At 40.9% G+C, this 21990-nt stretch overlaps 1 protein-coding gene across 2 annotated transcripts; it reads right to left on the bottom strand.

Annotated features, from left to right (window-relative positions):
- Positions 1-1536: 1536 nt before the first annotated feature.
- Positions 1537-20661, bottom strand: plcl1 (phospholipase C like 1). Of its 2 annotated transcripts, none has more exons than XM_076030856.1 (13): positions 20458-20661; positions 19742-19967; positions 13146-13220; positions 12780-13067; positions 12389-12667; positions 11022-11413; positions 9328-10453; positions 9042-9218; positions 6280-6642; positions 5448-5651; positions 5115-5190; positions 3662-3771; positions 1537-3334 (listed from the first exon to the last, which is right to left on the bottom strand). In XM_076030856.1, the coding sequence occupies exons 2-13, from the start codon at positions 19919-19921 to the stop codon at positions 3227-3229; spliced, it is 3378 nt and encodes a 1125-aa protein (XP_075886971.1). In that variant the 5' UTR covers positions 19922-19967; positions 20458-20661; the 3' UTR covers positions 1537-3226. The 2 variants fall into 2 exon arrangements, with proteins under 2 accessions (XP_075886971.1, XP_075886970.1); XM_076030855.1 differs by having other exon boundaries at positions 20452-20660.
- Positions 20662-21990: the final 1329 nt, after the last annotated feature.

Raw genomic sequence — 21990 nt, 5'->3', positions numbered from 1 at the left:
GGTAACATGGCTCACTAAATCATAGCCTGCTGAAAAATTAACACTGTATTTCCGTGGCTTGTAATAGTGAACCGAGTTGAAAACAATACCTTTTAGCTTTGTATGTGTGCTAAAGATTCTCTCATCAGAACTCCACAGTGATGTTTTCAGAGAATAAAGAACGTTTTGCTCGGAGACTCGCTCCCATTTTATACCCGACTAAAATGTTCTTCGTGTTCCTTTTTTCCTTTTCTTTGCTCGACCTTCGGATCTAAAACTCTCACTGAATCACTCACTGAAATGCAAGTTTTACCACTTGAAGCATTTTTCTTGGCAGATAGAAAATAAAATGGTATTTAATCTACGTTTGCGTAAGGAGAGAAGGTCTCCTTTGGCATTTTTGCCCCTTATTAAGTAATCAGAATCGGAATACTTTATTCATCCCCAAGGGGAATTGCTTATTATTAAATTAATTTGTTAATCCAACCGGCTTTCTTTTTTTTTTTTTTTTTAAATGGACTTAAATATTTTGTTATAGGTGACATTGTCATGATGTCTAATAAAAAGAAACAAAAAAAAAAAACATTGGTTTGTTGTTTGGACTTTTTGGGATATTTTGCTTTCAGTGACGCAGCAATGTCCCTACACTGTTGCAGTGGCCTGACTCATTGGATATATTTCTACAGAAGAACTTTGGAATATGTATTTTATCTCGACTCGGTTTTGGTAATTTTCCATTTCAGTTCCAACATCTTGTACCAAGTACTACCACATAATGAAAAAGCTTAATAATAGAGCGTTGCAAGTGCCAGTGGTAAAACTTCAATGGGCAAGGACTCCTTGAAAAAGGGACATTTAAAGACGGCAACAACAACCACTAGTTTAGGTAGTAACAAGTGTAACTGCTTTTGCCATATGTGTGTATTAAGTATTTATTACATCACTATGGCAACCTTTAAGGAGAGCCTTAAAGGTGTCTATAGGTGGTTGGTGCACGTGGACTGGGTGCATCCTGTAGTTTGGCCAATAAACTGGAGAGATCGAACACTCGTCTTTGGTGGTAATGGTCACAAGGTGTCAGAAGTGGCCGGTGGGTGGCAAGATTTCAACCACCAGAGAGCTTCAGCTTCGAAAGACCCGCGGTGTAGCCACACTGGATTCAGATGTCTGCTCTATTTTTGACTGGTTGGGGTGAAAAGGTAATGCAAAAAAAAAAAAAAAAAATGGAGAGAGGGAAAGAGAGAGATCGAGAGAGAAGTGGCCAGAATGGCAGACAGGGCAGAGTGAGTTGCAGGGTGAACAACCAAATACGTACAAAGCTCTCATAACATAGGTATAGATATGAATATATATGTAAATAAATATTTCAAATTCAGAAATATAGAACAACATCCATAAGTACATACATATATATTTGTTTGTATGTATAGATATATGTGTGTGTATATACATACATATATGTGTGTGTATATACATACATATATATGTATATATACATACACACGTATATGCATATACTGTATATACACACATAAAAATAATTCACACTATATTCAATCACTTTCACCTTACTCTTTTATTGCTACTTAAGTACAGTTCACAATGGTGTACAAGATCCAACCGAAACACGTCCACACATCAAGATTCAATCTAACATGGGTTAACATGAGGTTGTGCGATCTGCAGTGTGTAAAGTTAATCTATCCCTTCTTCTACAGTACAGAGCAGTGTGTCTAAACCATTTAGTGTAGCTATTTCACTCAGTTAAATATGTGTGCGGAAGCCCTCTTTTCCCAAATAAGTTTCCCATCCATTCTTTGCCATCATAAATCTTTTTTTTTTTCTTAGGATTTCAGAAATAAATTAATTTATATATATTTTGTTTTATCTCAAAACATTTGTTCTGCTGAAACATATTTAGATTATCACAATTAGTGCAATAGATCAACAGATCCATTAAGTTTTGCACTCAACTGTAATGAACAGTAATGTTAAATAACCACCAATTAATAATTTAGTATATTCCACCAATTTTCCTAATTACTACAGGAATTATCTTCTGAAATGCTCTGCCAACTCAACTGTCACCAAAACCTTCTGTCTAGACAAGCAGTCCAACAGGTGAGAGGGAAAATAAATATGTTTGTTCATTAATTGTGAGTACACTGCACACTAAATACTGTATTAATCATTTAAAACAAAACCTTGAATCATTTGAATGTTTTTGTTTTTTTTAAGCATTAAAAATAAAAGTACATCAAAATAAAATAAAATAATAATATACCTCTGAGTTACTTCTTCAAGCTACACCAAGGTCTTCACGTCACCGCTCCACACAGATAAAACACTTGCATCAGATATCAATGTGCTTACGTCCTGATAAGTGGATCTACTGACATAAAACAGAATTCAAAATACATGTGCCTGTTCTGTAAAGTCACTAACAGTCAATAATTGGTATGTTTTATTCAATAATGATTACCAAAAAAAAAATGCATTGTTATCTTCATTAAACAGTAGATTAACTTGACCTTGATCTCCATATTGTGCTACTATGACTGGACAGTTGCCCAGAACTCACATCTATTCGGGAGCTGACAAGAGGGCTCAAGGATACTTGAAATTTATTGCAACTGAGTGAGGAATCCATTTTTAAAGATGCTTTTTACACTAGCAACTTTTATTTTTGCAGGATCGATTTTTTTTCTTTCTTTTTTTTTTTTAATTTCTGGTTCTGATTCTGATTCCACATTCTCGACGAACAATAAAATGAGAAACCCAAATCAGGAAATTGTTTTTTTTCTCCCCCCTTTCCGTTTTTCTTTTGGTTTTAATCATTATCAATGGAAAACAACGTAAAGGGAGAGAACAGTTCTGAGTGCCAATGCTAGTCAGATATTTAAATATATAGTTGTGTCCGACAAAAAACATGAAAAATAAAAACATGAGAAACTAACTACCACAAACATACTGTATTTGCAATTTTCCCCAAAGCAAAAAAAAAAAAAAAAAGTGACAATCTTTGTTGTTGTTTTGTTGTTCCACCAAAAGCAAACAAACAAATGAATGAATTCAGGATTTTCACTCCGTCAGGTGAAAACAACAAATCAGGTACCCATGAAGTTCACAGTCCTATTGCCCTTTTCATCAGTGGCTTCCAGCCTCAGTAGTGTCTACTGTTGTGTTTGATCGTTAAAGGCCCAAAGGGTTAGCAGGTTATTAAAGCTGTCAAAAAGCTGGAGGATCTTCAGTTCGGGGAGGGTGAGGCGAGTCCAGAGGCTTCACAAGCCAACGTCAGCTGCCTCACAGCATCCAGGGCTTCAAGTTTAGCTCCTCGTAACAGATCAGTCTGACCCTGGAACACACGAGGAAGAACTCCAACTTGGCGAGGAATGTCATTTCAATCACAGGACATTTATGCATTTGCAAAAACTGTTTCGGCTTGAAAGAATGTAGCTTCCTTGCACCGGCCTCATGCACACTTTGTGCCTTGAGGATGAGGGAGACGCAGTTACATGGACCGAGCCATTAGCTCACGGAATGATTTTGGCCATTTAGAAAGTGTGAAAAACGCCCTCGAGAATTTATGAAACCTGAAACGAGCTTAAAAATGCTGAATTCTGTTCAAACTGCGCTGTCCTTTCTAATAATTGGAAGAAAAAAAAAAGGCTGCAATAATGACCTTCAGTACTGTGATATTCCAGGTGAAGCTCTCCACAGCTTTGCTCATCTTCTGGCCCTTCAGTCCTTCCTTCTCTCCAAGCTGAGAAAGATCCTCATGGAAGTCCATGCCTGACAGACACAAACAGCTTTCAGTTCGCCGTCACAACCACTCAAGGCAAAAATAATCTTTATTACGTTTGCAAATTTCTGAATTTGGCAGCGTGGCTTTGTTCTGGGATGTCCCCCGCCCCTTCCACGAGCTTGCAACTGTTTTAAAGGCGAAAGTGAAAGTTAAAGAGTGTCGTTGGCATGGAGACTGCTACCTGTCAGTGTGTGCTGCGGCCGCGGGGGCAGGTTTGTATTATAGAAGCGGTTCCGTTTGGATATTACAAAAAAAGAGATATTTTTTTGTTTTGTTTTGTTTTTGCCGGACGAATCATTCGCGAACCTCGGGGGCCACAGATCGTCAGTCGGTGGGTCAGTGGTCCGCCTACTGAGGACCACCGCCTTACAACCTAAAACCGGCTGAGGAAACACTTAGCAAAATGGTCACAACAAGGTCTTAGTAATTAGGTCACCTTTTCTTCGTTGAAATGAAAATCTTGGTTTAATTATTTTTTTTTTTTTATTTGGAGATCAATGTTTCAAACAAATTTAAAAGCAGCGTCAGAAATTTAGAGGGCCAATTGCCCACAAAAATCTCATGGACCAAAAAAAAAAATCGCTACCAATTTGTCATCTACAACTCATTGTTCTCCAGATTTAATCAAATTGATGGAATTGAACTGATTAAATAAGTTTGCCTGAAGCTTTTTCTGTCAGTCATTGTGGCTAATTTCAATGTGTTTAATGGCTATTGCTGCAGCAGCAGCACTGACACTGATCCCTTCTGGGTTCGTGAGGCATCTGTTTACACTTGGAGTGGAGAGTAATGTCATGTACAGTATTTCACCAAGTGTCTTATTTTGACATACAGTTTCTAAAGATGCCATCTGTTTGCGTCACATTGTTATCAAGGCTGTGTTTGTGTGTGTGTGTGTGTGTGTGTGTGTGTGTGTGTGTGTGTGTGATGTTTGCAGGCTGTTCAGGGTTAAATAATAAATAAATGAACTAATAATGAAGGTTACATTTGCCAACAGCTTGCTTCCGGTTTGTATTATACAGTATTAGCACATTTCACACTTCTACCTCAAAAAACAGGTGTTGATGAGTATGCAATTAAATCTAAAATAAAAATAACTAAGCGCTCGCTACAATTTTTTTTCCACATAGCCGCCAAGCATTCTGAAAATGCCCCCCCATTTTACACCAAAGGCAAAAATCACCCCCAAAATATTTTTGTTAGTTTCATACGTATATGGCAAAAAAAAAAAAACAAAACTGGAATTTTTTCCAAGAGCAATTCAAAATAGATGTTCATGTCAGTTCAGGGTACTCACTTCATTCAGCTCGCTTCATTCTATAAAGTTTACCTTCTTTCTGCACGTGGACAATCTTCTCCTGAATGGCGTCTGCATTCTCAAGCAGCTGCTTTAGGGCACAGATCATCTAAAAGGATAGGAAGGATGGAAACAGCTAAAGAGCTTAGGAAAACATGTTGTTGTTTTGTTTTGTTTTTAACTAAAGCTAAAAGGAAGTGTGGGAAAAAATTACTTTAACTGAAATAAATGATAACGTAACATGAAAATATGTGCAAGAGAGAATATTTTACTGTCGGCGTTTAGCAGGAAGTGACTCAAAAGACAAAGTAGGAGTTTTCCATGTGCAGCTGTGCGCACACTGTTAGGATCATTAGTCCCACTGACCGTCTCGTAGGCAGTTATCACTTTGCGCGTCGACTCAGAGAGGTTGGCAATGGGTTCCAGATATGGATAGTCACCCTTTAACACCATGGTTGCCCCCATAGTGCCCTCTGGGCTCTGCAGTCTGGTGGCTAGGCTTTGAATGCACTCCTTTAGCTTGGTCACGGTGGGGAGCCCACATTGCTCTTTGAAACTGGTCGTGGCAGTCTGATAAAACAAAAAAAAAAAGAAGAAAGAAAGTGGAGATGAATTAGTGAAAGGGAACAATGGCGTAGCCTGCAACACTACAGACAGTTACCGGTATATATGTTTCACAAGGGTGACAGTTGGGCCATTGAAATGTTCCCGAGAGCACACGTTGACCCCTATCCTTCAGCTCGGCAGTTAATCCAGTTGTATTATGCCATTGCTTTTATGGAATGTTTACAGGCAAAATCTCAAAAGTGTCTGTGTTGTTCTAGTTAGTGACTTTAGTGCCTCAATAACATCAGCGGATGAGGTACATCATACCCCTGATATGAGGGTGACGGTTCTGAGGCAGACAGAAGAAATCTGTCGAAATTGTCAAGGTACTTCAAAAAAAAATCTCAATTGACAAACATATTAAAATTGATTAAGATAATAATTAAGCAAAAGCCAAGATGAACTTCAATGTATGACTTAATGGACATCATCCTGTACGAATGAAACGCCAATGCTGTTTCCTGTTTGTTATTTGGTTGCCTTTTCTTCACACGCTTATTAAGAGGCTTGGATGGCTAAAGTCTGATTGCGTTACCATACGTAGCCAGTCACAAGGTCGTACAAAAACACAAATACTTCAAAAATACATCACCTGTGCATCCTCTCGCAGGTCAGTTGCCTCTTTGAGAGGGACACTGGCCAATTTGAAAGCGTCGTCCAACACCTTGATCCCACAGTGCCTCAGAGTGATGTATTCCCGGCCTCTCCGGCCCACCCTCCTGACCGACAGACCCCGCCGCTGGGCCTTCCCGCCCCCTCGCCGATTGGTGATGGCCACATGCACGAACAGACTGGTGTGAGCCAATGGATTCCCCGCTATGCCGAACAGCGGCACGTTGCGATATCCGGGTTGAAGGCACTCAAAGGCCACAGTGTACTGGCCGATGAAATCATCTCCGATGTAGTCGTCGTCAAGTACCACAAAGCGCAGCAAGGCAAGTTCCGGCATATTGACCTAGAGGGACCAAATAAACAAATCAAACGATGGCGGCGCTGCTATGACCCCAAACAAAAATAAACCTACATGTGGTCTAATTTTCCATTTCAAACATTTTGTTATTAAATATTACTCCCAAAAGGAAATCAAAGAACATTTTATTGATTTTGATGCCTATATATAAGTTTTTTTTAAACAATTTTAACATTCAGTAATGGATTCATCAATCAAAATAATATACACTTAAAATATTTGTGGAAATACATAAAATTTCATTCTTACATTACACTCACAGTTTGCTTATTTTACCTGCTCCAAGGCACCAAGAAAGAATAAGAAAAACAAAAGACAACACTGCCGAGAGTTCTCTGTTCTGTCATTCGCAATACTGTTACATGTGTAATCAGAATAAATAAAACATAATGCATTTTATTTTTTATGTTCATTGCGGGTGCATGCAGAAGTGACAAAGTGAAGGAGCTCAGGGAGATTTGGAGAAATGCAAGATTGTGGATGGATTTGAAGGTGAGGTTTGGAAGCTGGCAGAACCAAGACGGGACCAGCTGCTGCGTATGCTCCAAACTTTGTTACGGGCATCCAACAAACAGAAAAAATTGCCATCAAACACTTCCTACTTATACCCCTCCCATTAAAGTGCAACTCCTCCCACGTGGCGAGTCTGTTACGTGTCCCCCAGACAGCAGCTGAAGGTCAGCCAGTGGAGCTTCTACAGTATGAGGGCTTCTAATGGTTATAGTATTTTAACTTGGATACATTGTAATAACAGGATAATTCATACATATAAAAATTTGCCACACACGCCAACTGACGCGTAAGCCCAGTCAGATTCACCAAAGCCGGCAATCAATCAACCATTTGGACGCCTGACCGTGGACCGTGTGTGTGACCACTCCCTCGGTCAAGGTCCGGTGCTCTCTCTCTTTACTGTATTGTGCCAGACCACTCGCTATTCAGCAGCGTACCCTTAGCGTACAATTACTGCTAAGTCAGCGGTGAGAGCACCTTTAGTGTTTAAATTTCTCCTCACACCTTTGCTTCCAAGTGCTAAAGCAGCTTAACGTCAAACGTAACGAGGTGTCTGCACATCGTGCACGAAGCCAGGGAGCCGTCCAAATGTTGAAGTCTTTGCTATTTTCTTATTGCACGCAAATGAAAGAGGGCTGGGTGGAGGGTTTGCCCTAGTTATTATTTGCAGCTACGGGGTAGTTCAAGCGCGCACGGGGTTTAGGCCAAATTAATTAAGGGTACGACTTCATAGTATCCCTTTGTGTCCGGTTGGGTACGCGGCGCTGTTCGTTCATAGGAGCTGCCATATCTAACCTTCTCTTCAGTGTGTGTGTGTGTGTGTGTGTGTGTGTGTGTGTGTGTGTGTGTCTCCTCATATCCTCATATCCTGAGCTGATTGGAACTCGGAACACCTGGCCAGTGTTCTGTGAGGTGAGAAAAGCCCCGTCTCGTCTCCCTTTGCCGTCTCAGTTCCCTCAGTCCCAGCACCACATCTTGATTTTGTTGGAGTTTTGTTCGTTTAAGTTTTTCATCATCAAACTTTCATTCTCCAATTAGAACACCACCAAACCCCTCACATCCGATTGCCACGCATCGCATTTGTTCTTTTGTGGCACCTTCAGTTCAGTTTTCTGACTGACTTTTTTTTTAAAAAGGTTTCTTTTGTAAACCTTTGCACAGCTTGCTTACACCTTCTTGACACGGCCATTGACACAGCTAACTAGGTCTTGATAGATTCGGACTATTCTGATTTGGAAACATCTTTTCAGGACAGTGACACTTCCACTGATGTGAACTTGACAGCAGGCTCATGTTTATGAGATAAAATATATTCATTGAATTAAATAAAATAAAATTGAATTTTTATAATAATAATAATAATAATAATAATAATAATAATAATAATAATAATAATAGTAATGTTTTTCTTTAATACTCCTATTTTTGGTCTAGGAAATTTCTAGGCCTTCTCTGAAGGCGCAGACTACCATCAAGGTTCCTACTAGTCGGACCATACAATATTACTTATTGCAGTTACGGTAAAGGACCGTTGAATCAAAATCAGAGGCATTTATTTGAGACTGACTAATAGAATTTCTCTGGAACTCGTTTGCAAGCAAAGGCAGATAGCTGAACAGGTAGATGGCCTTGGATTGTAAAAAGGTGGTTAACAGACCTTCAAGTTGCAGAGATGTGCACTTTTTACATGGTCTCATCTGGCAATGTACCTTTCAGCTTCAGCTTTTGGTCATTTTGTAGTACTAGTAAATTGCATTATTTGTTTCAAAGTTTCAAACGTCAGAAATAAACCAAAGGCAACAAAAACAAAAACACAGGCAACTCCACAAAGGAGCAACTAAGGTGACTGTAAAGTGATGTACAGAGCTTACTTGGAACTCAAAGGTCTCATCATAAAGTGGACTACTCTGATTTTGAGCAGCAGTACGAGTTCGATGTTCAGTACAATCCGCTGGCACACCATGCAGCTCCAGAACCACATACGGGTCAATGACTTCACCCTTGGCACCGGATCCAAGAGGTTTTGGCAAGTTATGGGCACTGATAACCTGCACAATGGACCATAAATTCATTAATCTGTTAGAATCAAAAATACAGTTTAAAATAATCACTGTGCCAACTGTATAAAATGAACGTCTAAATATTACAAACAATCACCTTAATTCGAAGCATCTGAGGCGGCACTCCTGGCACACAGCCCTGTGTATGAGCAGTGAAATATGACACTTCATCCCTCATTACAGCAGGTCGAAGAACATAACCACATCCTCCATTCTGTGAGAACCGTCCTTTGTGAATGTCCAGCATAGCGCCAGGGGTCTGTTGGTTCAAGGCCACAAGTTGAAGCCCCCCTTTCCAATATCCTTGAGGGTTAGGATTACTAGAGTCCAGACGTACTGAACTTGGTCGTACCCTGGTTAGAGTATGCTTGGTGAACGTAACAAGGTTTTCCGGGCACTCAGTAATTAATCTACCTGCCTCTCCTTCACCCAGTGAGCAAAGAGTCCAATATGGTGCCTCAAGAAGTGTGGGTGTACTAGGGGAAGAAGGGGTGCAACTCAACGGCTCCAGTTGCTGAGCATGTTTGTGGTTGGCTCCTTCAGCATAGAAACTGTGGCTGCCCACACGAGCTATAGCCACCAGCTGCGACAGCTCTCTGTGAAGGCGAAGCTTCCTGGGTTGGGAGGGTGGAGGCACCACCAAGACCATACCAAGCTCTTCCTCACCAGGAATTGTCATTCGACGGCCTGCCAGTGGCCCCCCTCCTCCAATTTCCTCATCCTCTTCAGATACCTCACCATCGGACTCTTCCTGCTCAATGGGGAGCTTCTTGCCCACTATCAGGATGCGTCCTTTCAGATGCTCAGGTGAAGGTAACACCATGGTTTGTCCACACGAGCTGGCAGATAGGGTATCCAGAGTGTACAGACAAGAACCAAACACTGTCTTTATGTGTTGTGCCATAATTTGCTGCTGGGAAAGAGAGCAACGCTGGCACAGGTACATCAAGAGTGGATACTGAGAAGTAAGGAATGCATATTTATTCACCACTTCCAGAGCAGATTTAAATGAGACAGGTGTGTGGTGGATGTAATGTTGTTGATGATGAGAGTGGTGGGAGACGTCTGGTCCACAGTCAACCCCGAGGAGCGGTTCTCCCTCAGGGCCATCTGTCACTCCTAGTTCAACACATCGACAACCAGACTGCAGGGCTTTAATCAACCCTCCCAGGTCTGCCCTGCCATGAACCTGGTCATCAAGCAGGTAGGAGCGGTATGATGTACTAAAAAAGACAAAATCAAAACAACCGTTTTATTTATCAATAATGAGATCCTTATCAAAAACTTTTTTCTTGATATAAAGTTTAAAGCGTAAAAAATGAAAAGCAAAACTTTTGTGAGTAGATGGAAGGAATCAGAACATCAACACACATGAATATTAGGCCTGTAACATTGGTAAAACTTTGGGAAATTCATTAATTTCCTGAGGAGTAAAGTGCTTTATTAAAACCGTTCTATGATTAATCCATTGCCCAACTTTGGATTTGCCTAACTGGAAGGACGTGGGTAATACTAGACAGCATTCAGAAAAATGTCAAGCGTTTATCAAATGTAATCATAATCAATAATGCGGGATCTGTATGTCAGCTACTGTTAGCTAAGTTGGTCTCACTCTTATTCATCTTAAAATGGACTTGCATTTTTGTGTCCAACAGTAAACAATTAAGTAAATAGGGAATTTAGATTTACATGGTCAGCAGTTCAGTTCAGTGTACAAATATTTATAATTCATTTAGGCTGATGATGTTAACAGGTCTGCTTGAATCAACAATCCCTTGCCAAGATACACACCTTATGTAATAGTGAGTTAGAGGCATGTCCATGTCCTGACAAACTCGGAGGTGATCTTGGTCAAAAAGCTGACAGTCTCGAGACTGCAGGTAGCGGGTAAATCCATCAAGACCAAGCAGTCCCCTTTCTCTACCCTGGGTTGAGGGCTCCCAGCGCCTTAGGAGCTCCAAGTAGTCATCGACAGATGCTAGGGACAAACCTTGCTCCGTCTCCAAGAATAGACGGAGGTCATGAGGATCCAGACACTCACGGTCTTTTGACAGTTGCACCAATAAAAAATAAATATCAGGCCGAGTACAAATCTCACAGAAGGCTTCCTGGAACTCCTCAAGTGTTACATGGGAAGTAAGCTTTTCCTTGCTTTGCTGGATCTCCTTAAAGTGCAAACATACCTTTGGATTGAGTATAAAGAGACTTGATTAAAGATAGCTCGGGAATCATGGAACATTTGTTGAAAACAAGATGGATAAGACTGAAAATAAAATTTTGCTAATGGAAGTAGCTCCCAGAAAAATAGATGATGCTACTTCTTTATATCATAAGTTGTATGTGAATTCAACAACAATGTGGACATTAATGACATCTACTTCTGCCGAAATGATGGCGGAAGGAAACCGTTGACTACTTTTCCGACAACAAACCTTGGACTACGAGAATTATAAAAAGGCTCCTGAACAAAAACAAGGATAATGTCAAGGTTCTAAGGGGGCGTTCTCATAGCCTCGCCTCGCCACGGTACGGTTGCTATTTCAAATAAGGAGGCGTGCTTACTGTCTGTTTGTTTTTAAATAAATGCTATTTCCCGTTGTATCTGTCTCGTGTTTACTTTTGGTGAAAATATAAAGGTGGAACTACACCTTTACTCTCCCAGAAAACAAAACCAGAAATTATAAATGTTGCTTGCATAAATGACCAAGTGTGATTTCAGTGAGGGAAACTGTTCTTTCTTTAACAGAAAAGCAACCACAGACAGAGCAGCAGGTATGAAACAACTTCTACTTTGTACATCGCTGCGCTGTCGTGTATCGCACAGAAATAATGCCGTCGAAAACATTGTCCCGCTTTACCGCGCTGACTCCGCCCACGGTCTTGTGAACCGGGGGCCAATGAGGACACAATCGAACCATGGCGAGGCGCGGCGAGGCGAGGCTATGAGAACACGCCCTAAATGTAGTCACAAAAAAAATATTGTTTCTTGTGTGTAAAAACTTTAAATTTGGAAATAGCTCCTCAGTCACAGACAGTCACAATGCTACTGGCGTGCCGTGTTTTCAGGGAACAATTATTTTATGTCTGCAAGAACAGACATAAAAATGTGAGTACATACATGCATGCACGATTAGTATTCCTCTTAAAAATCTTCTTACCTTGATTTTTTTGATGCCAGGACACAATTTACAGATCGTGGCAACAGCCACATCTTCTGAGACAAATCCATAGCCGTCTTCATCCACCAGGGCAAACTCTGCTGCAAGCCATTCCCTCCTCATATCTCCACCCACACTACATTGTAATGTGAAACCCTTTTCACCCAATCCCCTTCGTCCAATATCACCCCCAATAATTGATGGATGTGCCAACAAATAGCGTAGTCCTGTTACCCAGATTTTGGCCACATCTGCTGAGAATGCAACCAAATCCAGAGTCTGTGGGAAGTAATAGAACATTTTAGGCAAAATGGAGGGGAACCAGTGTATGTCATTTACCTGGACTGTTACTGTAAAACATATATGTATATGTTTAAATATGTCTGGTTACCTGGTAGTCATCTCCATGTATGATAGAGAAGGCTCCTTCATCAGTTAGGTTCTCAGAAAGAAGACCATTATGGAGGAACGTCTCTGTACTCTTTCCAGTACGAACCTCCCGGATGCTCGAGACATCGAGCCGAGCACGGTCTCCATCCTTCTTAGATGGCTCCCACCTTAAACAGGTGAGGTCTGCGTCCAGCGTGTAGAAACGACAGTAAACCCTGGAATTGGGCCTAATCTTCTTAAGTTCACACCCACCCTGCATGAATGCTAAACAGTCTGCTGCACTGCTGACCTGCGATGGAACATCACCAACAATATCTTATACTTTGATTGACTAATTATTATTTTGCTATTGTGTCGATCTACATACTTTCTTCTCAGAGGGCATGCTGCTGAAAGACACAGTTTTCTTCCTGCACACACCGATCTTGTGCACTGAAGTATCCTGCAAAACAAAAAAAAAAGAGATGAGAGAACTATTTTAACATACTAGGAAGTACTTCAGTTAGCTTCACTGATATTTAAACATTGGCACACTTGCTTATGTGAGTTGGCTAATAAGGGCTTTGGTGTGAATTACTGTAAAAGTCATCTGACCCCCTCACTTCCCTACTTTGGGTTATACTACAAATGCGATTGTGTCCTCTTGTCTTAAAAATTGGGCTTAAGACAAGAGATGCCATTTTAGCCAGCTTACATCTTCTGTTGGAGCTTCTTTGTCAGCTAATCATACCTTCCCTCCATCTTTACTAGACAATATTTTTGCTGTATGGGCTAAACTGGGCAAAAAACCATAGAAAAAAACCAAGAGACATATATGTTTCATCTTTTCAACAACTAGGGGATACATTCTCACCTTTTTGGATACCTTAAAATGTGGTACTGGGCTTGTACCACTTTCCCAGAATTCCCAGCAGATACTTCAAATTCTGAGATGTACCCGTGACCTCTCGCCTCATTGAGGGGAGCCATATCGTTGATGTGATAAAATATTTATGAACTTTATCTGGACTTCTCTGCTACTCTTAAAATGGTCTGGGAGACATATTTAGGAGTGTGCTAGACAGAGTTGTAAGCCTTGCGTTGGGCTCACTATATAAAGCAACATTTGCATAAATGTTTGACAGTGCGTCTCATTTTGTGAAAGATGCCAACAAGACATTGCAAGGTATGTGCACATTCTTTGGAGTTGTCCCTCATTGAAAACATTTTGGTTTCAAGTGTTTGTTACACTGTCCGTGGCAGCTGGACAAGATATTGCCCTCATGCTTTGTTCACTCTTTTTGTCGTGTGGCCCTCACAATCGTTTTTTGCTACAGCTAAAAGATTTAATTACATTTTCAACCAGGAAGGCCAAGAGGTTAATTCTGTTGAATTGGAAATCCATAGTCCCACCCACCTATACCATCTGGATCAAAGAGTTACTTTATTTTCCGTCTTTTGTATTTCCTCTATTAAGTTGGAGTAGGTGCCCTGAAGGTTGGGTGGCAGGTGTTATGTTGAGTCTCGTTGACTGGCTCTGTTGATTTGACAACGGCAATGCTGTATCTGTGAACCACAGTTTCCTTCCTTTGCCATCATTTCCCAAATGTTCTCGATTGGATTTAGATCACGGGACCATGCAGGATGGTCCAAAAGAGTGACATTATTCAGCCAGAGGAAGTCCACCGTCGGGCGGGCATTGTGAACTGAACTGCTGAAAAACCAAGTCATTGCCACACATCCTCAAGCATGACCGGCTTGGGGGTGGATCAATGATGGTCTGGGGAGACACATCCTTGGAGCCCTGCACAGACCTTCATGTGCTGTGTCTTCAATGCTTTTAGGTACGAGGAGGAAATTCTCAGACCCATTGTCAGACCCTATGCTGATGCAGTGGGCCCTGGGTTCCTTTTGGTACATGGGCTCATGTGGTTTTGCGCGTGTCAGATTTAAGGGATATTGATCTGGTCAGTTAAGTAGAAGAGGGGGTTGTTAATCAGTTTCTGCTGCTTTGTTGTTAATTAAATTATCAACAGGTGCACTGGAGAGGAAATAATGAGTTGACCACAGAGATATTTTTGTCCCTCCTCATCTCTTCTGGAGGATTTTTACTGACCGACTTTTACTGCCATGGTTTTTCATTTGGCTTGGATCAACATCTCTATTGAGAGCATGATAGGTGTACTTGGACCCAAAATATGTTGCACAAGTAGTCCTTACAGGAAGGCACATCAAAAACAAGCCGCATTACAAGAAGGTTTACTGTCTCTCCCAGCACCGTCTCAAGAGCACTGAGGAGATTCCGGCAAGCACGTATTCACTCTAGGAGAGCTTGATAGGGCCCTAGAAGGTCCTTAAACTTAACTCAACTTTTATTTGTACCGCTAAATCACAACCAAAGGCGTCTCGAAGTGCTATCAATCATAATAATAATCATTAATCATAAGAAAACCAACTGAAGCCTCTAAGCTAGCAAGGTGCAACAGCAGCCAGGAAAACTCCGCTGTAGGAAGAAACCTGGAGCAGATCCGGACTCCTAAAGGCTGTCATCTGCTTTGACCAGTTGGGGTGAAAGGTTGGGCAGGCCACTGGAGTGACCAGAAAAAGACTCCACGAGGGTGGCTTGAGGGCCACGTGCTCAATGGCCAACACTATAGAGCTCGAGTGGAATTTGTCATAGATGAGCAGAATTAGCAAGTACGCCACAGGTGACCTGTGCGGCGCTAGGTTTCCAGTCAGCTCAGTGACACCCTGGTCCACATATGGGAGGAGAACCCAAAGGACAACATTCATCATTTCAATGGAAGCATGCATCAGGCATGCGGACAAGCATGCAGGGGCCACAGTATCATTTGCTACAAATGCAAAATGGACCAGTCTGATGAATATTTTTTTCATTTTTGGGGTGTCTTTGATTTCACCCCTTTATAGTATGATCATTTTCATTCCCATCAAATTATTTGGACTCCTTTTGTTACTAATACATCACCTGCTCCTTATCAAGTACAAGTTAAAAGTATGTGAGACATATGCTGTATTAAATGTATAAGTTTAAAGTGTTCCCACACAAGACTGCCTTTTTCTTGCTTCGTGTTTGTTAGAGACATTTATTTACGATGGATGTGTCATGAATAAACAACACGCAAGTGTGCATATTGGTGGACAATTTATTTCCCATCAAAACCACTCTGTGCTATTTCTAATGAGCCCTAATTGCATAGAAAAGGGTGTCATTTTGTGCAAAATGTATGTAAATAATCAGTTAAAATATATTCACATGAGACTGCAGCAGCCATTACACTATTTTCGAATCATCGCAATTTGCACCGCATTTTACCCTTGAGTACGTTCAGTTGATAGGATGCAATTTTTGTGTTCCATTTGCGCAAACACTTTGTAGATAAGGCCATAAGACCTCTAACCCTCCCTCCACACTTCCAGAGGGATGGCGTTTTCCTGCGAACATCAAGACAAGGAAAGAAGGAAAGAGGAGGGTAATATCGTGCCTTGCAAAATTAAAGAAGCTAGACAATAAGTCCAAAATGGTGGCAGCAATCTGGCAGCAATTTAAGAACACAAATCTATTTCAGTATGCTGTGCTGGACACACCCTCCAACTCATAGTCAACAAATCCCTTAAGTAGTACAGCATCAGCAAAGCTACTGGTACTGCAATAAACCTTATTTAACATTGTTATAAGCAAAGTGGCCAATTGAAAGCTGAAAATGGAACAGCAGGAAATAAACGCCCCAGAGCACAAGCTGATCCCAGATATCAGTACAAGGTGGAATAACACATGATTATGTTCATGTCTGGCAGCAAACAGAAAATATAGAAAGACACCACTGACTGTCTCTAAAGACCCCAAATTACTCCAACTCCAGCCCTAAAATTAATAACATTTCTAGTAGGTAACACAAATTGATTAAAATACTGAGTCAAATTGGTTTTCTTATCTGCTCTTATTGTCTTTTGAATTGATAGCTGGTTATATTAATTTTTTAGAAATGACTGCAATATGGTCTGGGCAGGCACCTTTTCATTTTGATAAGATACTTTTAATTCAAAATATAGTTTGAAGATTTATAAAGTTTATAAACCCTAAGGAGCCATTTGGACCTTTATCAGGGGATCATTCTTTCATTTTCTTTTTTATTTGAAAACCCATTAGTAACAGCTGTTCTTGATGAAAATTTCTGTCAATTTATTATTTATTGTTGTACTTTCTGTATTGTCAGTGTTCATGTCTCAATTCATATATCACGAGAACAATAATAATAATAATAAAAATAATATTTGAATTTGTGTTTCTGGTTATCTTTATTAGCATGCTTGTCTTATTGATTGTTTGTATTTTATTTTTACCCCTTCAGAAAAGAAATAAACTACTATGGTTACTTTTGAAAAAATATAAACATTTGACACAAAGCTCTAACTGTCACAGCTGATTGTGCCTGTCACTGACATCATTTTTGTCATCTGTCCAGCCCCTCATTTACATCTTCCTCAGCCACAATGAAAGGCTACTTTGTTCATCTGACTAGCACAGTGTTAAAAATCTGAATCTCACAAACCGACAATGATTAAGGTGCTCTGTTTCAACATCACCGGGGGGACCGACTAAGAAGCCCATTAACCAGGAAGCAGTGCATCAATTGTTTCCACCTCACCGTCCACAAATTCTACATGAATGTTAAATTAGGGAAACATAACCTGAAGTGGCGAGGCATCTACGCTGATATTTTTTCAACATTAAATTTAATGATCCCAAAATACGATCCCACCTGCCGTGAGGGTGAGTCTCTGTGACCTGTAACGTGAGCCCAGGTAAGGATGGAAAACCATGACACCACCCTGATGTAGGTTAGTCAGTAGGTGAGAGGTCTCTGCAGTCAGAAGGATGCCATTCAGTTTATCAATTCAAATGCTGTGCAGAATTCTAATGGAGAGCGTTCTCCAAATGACACTGTGCTATCTCCTTATATAATTTTAATATTCTTCACCTGTGGATTTTAATCTATGTGTTTTTGCAGTGTGGGTGTTTATACATGAAATAATGTAATGGAAGTCCAGAACAATGGACATTTTGAGCCCTTGAAGGTGGTGCAAAAATATTGTTCCAATTAAAAGTAGGTGGCAGCAACAAACAAAAAAACAACACAATTATGCGTGGACGACTACAGCACTATATATTATGTGTACACAAACCAAAAAAAGCCATATAAGATGAAAATAGCATCAAAACACCGCCATGTAACAAGACCGTCTCCTTCCCTGGAGCCTACTTCTCTACAGTGACATATAAATGTCTGACAGAAAAAAAAACCCTGCTTATCTCAATTGATTATATCCCAATAGTTGCAAAATTTTAAGTAAGGAGAGTACAAAAAGTAATTTCTCTTTAAATAAAGCTTTTTAACTATAGCGGATGCAATTAGGGTAAACTGGGCAACATCGTGGTGCCAGACTGTAAAGCTTGACACGCCACCCAACAGATAATGTAGGCGATAGATGAAGCTCTGTAAGTTTTCACTGGCGACAAGAACTGAGGGAGTGTGTGTGTGTGGTGGTGGTGGTGGTGGTGGGTGGGTGGGGGGGAGATCATGTTAATCAAATTGTTTTGGGGTGTGGGGGATTTCCCCTTTTTTCTACATGCGTGTCCCCTCCTCTGGTCATTGAATTTTTTTGGAAGCACGTCTTATCCCCACTTCTAGTCAAACCGACTTACATTACATGCAACTCATGTTACCCCCAGATGATGCTGCAAGTTGGTAGATAGTTGAGGACTGTGCTTCAGCTTTGAATGATAGACAAATCCAGATCTATATTTTTTCCCCCAATCATTACCAAGTTAGCCGTCATTAAACAAACAGATAGCTCAATAGTAAAGTTTGCTAGCAGCTATGCAAAAGTCAGATTACTAACATGAAATAGCTAAAGAGCAATGCCCCATTTTCTGAGGCAAGAATTCAACAGAAAAGGTCACAAATAGTTGGTGGAACCTATAAAGACGACAACCATCAGCCAACATCACTGAAGTCAACACAGGGGGAAGCATGTGCTCTAGAGCCACCACAGCCGACGTTATTGTCACCCTTTACCGACGCAGAATGTTTGGAGGCTGTTTGACAAGATGGATATAGGGCCGCAAATGGTTTGCTGTTATTTATTGTTAAAGGCTAACTTTCATTTACAGAAAATAAATGACAATCTATAAATAAACATTAAATTGCAACGTCAACAGTAACTACAATTACACTGTTAAATAATGACAAAAAAACACTCACTGCTGTTCAATCTGAGATCAGAAAATGGCATTAGTCATTTTGTTTGTGGAAAATACCCCCTCTGTTTTCCAGAAATAGCACACTGTTGTTTGTGTGTATTATTTACGAACGCCAATGCAGAATTAGAACTGCTTTGTCGTGTTTCTCTTCATTTGACATGCAACCTTGCCACTTTAAATTGCATTATGCCTGCAATGAAACTCACAATAAATTGTAATTTTGTACCTCCGACGGTCCTGAGAGGACGGATCCCATCAAAATCTCATGTGCACTTCCCTCCAAGTCAAGTCTTTGGACCGAAATATACATCCATTTAAAATTTCACAAGCAAACCTGTGCAGTTCACCTATCCCTCAGCGTCACTCAGGTTTGGTTTGTTGAAATGTTTTTACATGAACTTAAGGTTTTCCCTCAGTGTTTGGCGAGTTGCTGTAACCAGTTAACCATGTAAAGCTAGCTCATGACGTTCCCCTAAATTGCATTTAATGCAACGGCCAAGTTTTTTTTTTTTTTTTTTTTTTGAAGACTGAGTTTGAGGAAAATTGAGTACGATGGATTTTTATATATATATATATATATATATATATATATATATATATATATATATATATATATATATATATATATATATATATATATATTTTTTTTTTTTTTTTTTTTTTTTTTTTTTTTTTTTTTTTTCTCTCTCTCTCGTTACCTTAATTATACTGCTACGGCGAGGTGCCGCCTTCACCGAATCCTGGAGGGTGGCCTCGGCGTCCTGGCCGCCGCGGGGAAGAATGATGCCGCTGCGCCTGCCGCCTGCCGCTCTCGGCGGGATGCTGTTGGGAGCTCCCTGGTAGCACAGCCCTTCTCCATATTCATCGTTCTCAGACATGTCAGTGCAAAGCAGGGCAGCTTTGACACAGCGCACCGAGGGCGACCTATTGAGTCATCAACCCCCCCCCACACACACACACACCAAGAAAAAAAACAAAAAAAACAAAATTAACTCGAATAATCGTTCTGGGGGGGAAAAATAAGTAAAAGCATCAGGGGGACTTCGAAGCTTCTTCAACAGTTGCAGCAGTTTGTGGCAGCACCGCCGCTGTATTTAAGAACCTAGTTAGTTGCGAGCAATATTAACGAGGGCTCACAGGGCTGATGCTTCAAAATACGCCCCAAACAAATGTATCGCCCCAGAAAACAATGCTCACAGTGCCACACTAAATTACAACGTAAAGACGCATATCTGCTATGAATTCCCGATGCGCGCAACAAGTCCGTAAGGCTGCTACTCTTCGAAGTGGACAATTTCTACGGTTGTTTGAGTAAATAAAAAAAAATATATATATAGTGAATTCGTACATGGCAACAAAGCAGAAAACCGGGTCGTAATGGTATTTAAAAGACACGGAAACACCCTACCGACACGCACACCCAGCTGCCTTTCCCCCCCCAGGAGATATCGCTGTCGAAGGTGCCGAGAGCGGCGACTTCAGGTTGATTCTCGCACCGAAAGCGCTCGCAATCACATGCCACAACACCGCCTTCTTCCCGTGCCACGGTTGCCAGTGCTCTAAGTTTTCCTCCGACGACAAATGGTCGACTGATGAGTAGGCGGGGAGCAGACGCTCCGCCTCTCGCCTGCCTCCCCTGCCCTCATCCGTTCACGGCTACCCAAAGTGCAGCCCAGAATCGTGACAAACGCGTGGATGGGCCAATCCGCTTGGGCTCAGGCAGATTTTGTTGGGAGTATGAGGCCTTGATTGAAAGAATGGTCTCCCAGAGTGAAAGTGAACAAAAGAAGTCAATTTTGTTTTGCTAATTGGTTCTTTGTAGCTGTTCAGACTGAGACGCATCTGTCCAAATGCGATTTGAAACTACCTCCCCCTAGGTGGTTTCAAATCAGATTTCATGTGCTTTGTGACTTTTCAGACTACAAAAGAGCCATCCGGGTTGAATCTGGATGGGCTAAAAATCGGATTTCGGCTGCCAGTCTGAACAAGGCCTTTGATAGTCACAGCGAATGTTTTTCTATGTTTTGCATAAAGTTGGAGCAGAATCTGGAATCCCCGATTCCTTCATTCTTCTCCCCTTTAACAGATGGAAAAACCGTTCTGAGTTTTTTCCAGTAATTTCTAAAAAAAAAAAATATGTTTGGTGTGAAATTGCTTTCAATAGAATAGAATAGAATAGAATAAAACAGAAGAGAATAGGGCAATGTGGCGGTGCAGTGGTTAGCGCTGTCGCCTCACAGCTAATAAATTAGTCACAGGTTTTATCCGTGTGCTTTCCTGTGTGATGTCAGCATGTTCTCCCTGTGTCAGCGAGGGTTCTCTTCCAGGTACTCCGGTAAATTGGGAAATCTCTGAGAAATTGCTCGCAGGTGTGAGGGCAATTAATATTAAGTGAACCTTTAGGTTATTTATGAAATTCAGAAAGCCTAAAGCGCTTATAAGAACGTGGTAGAAAACGTGTGCAGCAGTGGTGATCAGAGGACTGCCTCAAGAGGCATTAAAGCTCTGTCCTCAGTCGCTAACATCCAAGGTGAAAACATCAGAGCCCCAATTAGAGTAGAGGGTAACCATGAAGATCTGCCTAATGCCTTTGACCTTTGTTACTCGCGGTTAGAAAAACCATGACCATGACCTTTCAGACCATCTTAATCTTCAGAAACAGGGTATATCCGCTGATCAGTCATCAGTCAGGGGTGTGTTAATGACCTTATGAAGAAAGTGAATGCCAAAAAGGCCTCTGGCCCAGATGGAATTTGTGGGTGCACAATCAGGTATTGTGCTCACCAATTTAGCAATGTCTTTCACCACATTTTTCAGATGTCACTCAACTGCAGTCTAATCTCTAACCTATGGAAATCTTCCATCATAATCCCAAACAACTCCATGATTTTTTTTTTGTTATGCAGTAGCTCTCACCTCACTATGTAGGAAGGTATTTGAGGAAATC

Source organism: Nelusetta ayraudi, unplaced genomic scaffold (genome assembly GCF_046127955.1).
Source record: "Nelusetta ayraudi isolate G7.1 ecotype Tasmania unplaced genomic scaffold, CSIRO-AGI_Nayr_v1 ptg000031l, whole genome shotgun sequence".
NCBI lineage: Eukaryota > Metazoa > Chordata > Actinopteri > Tetraodontiformes > Monacanthidae > Nelusetta > Nelusetta ayraudi.
The sequence above is the reverse complement of the archived record's forward strand: the minus strand, read 5'-3'. Positions and strand labels throughout refer to the sequence as shown.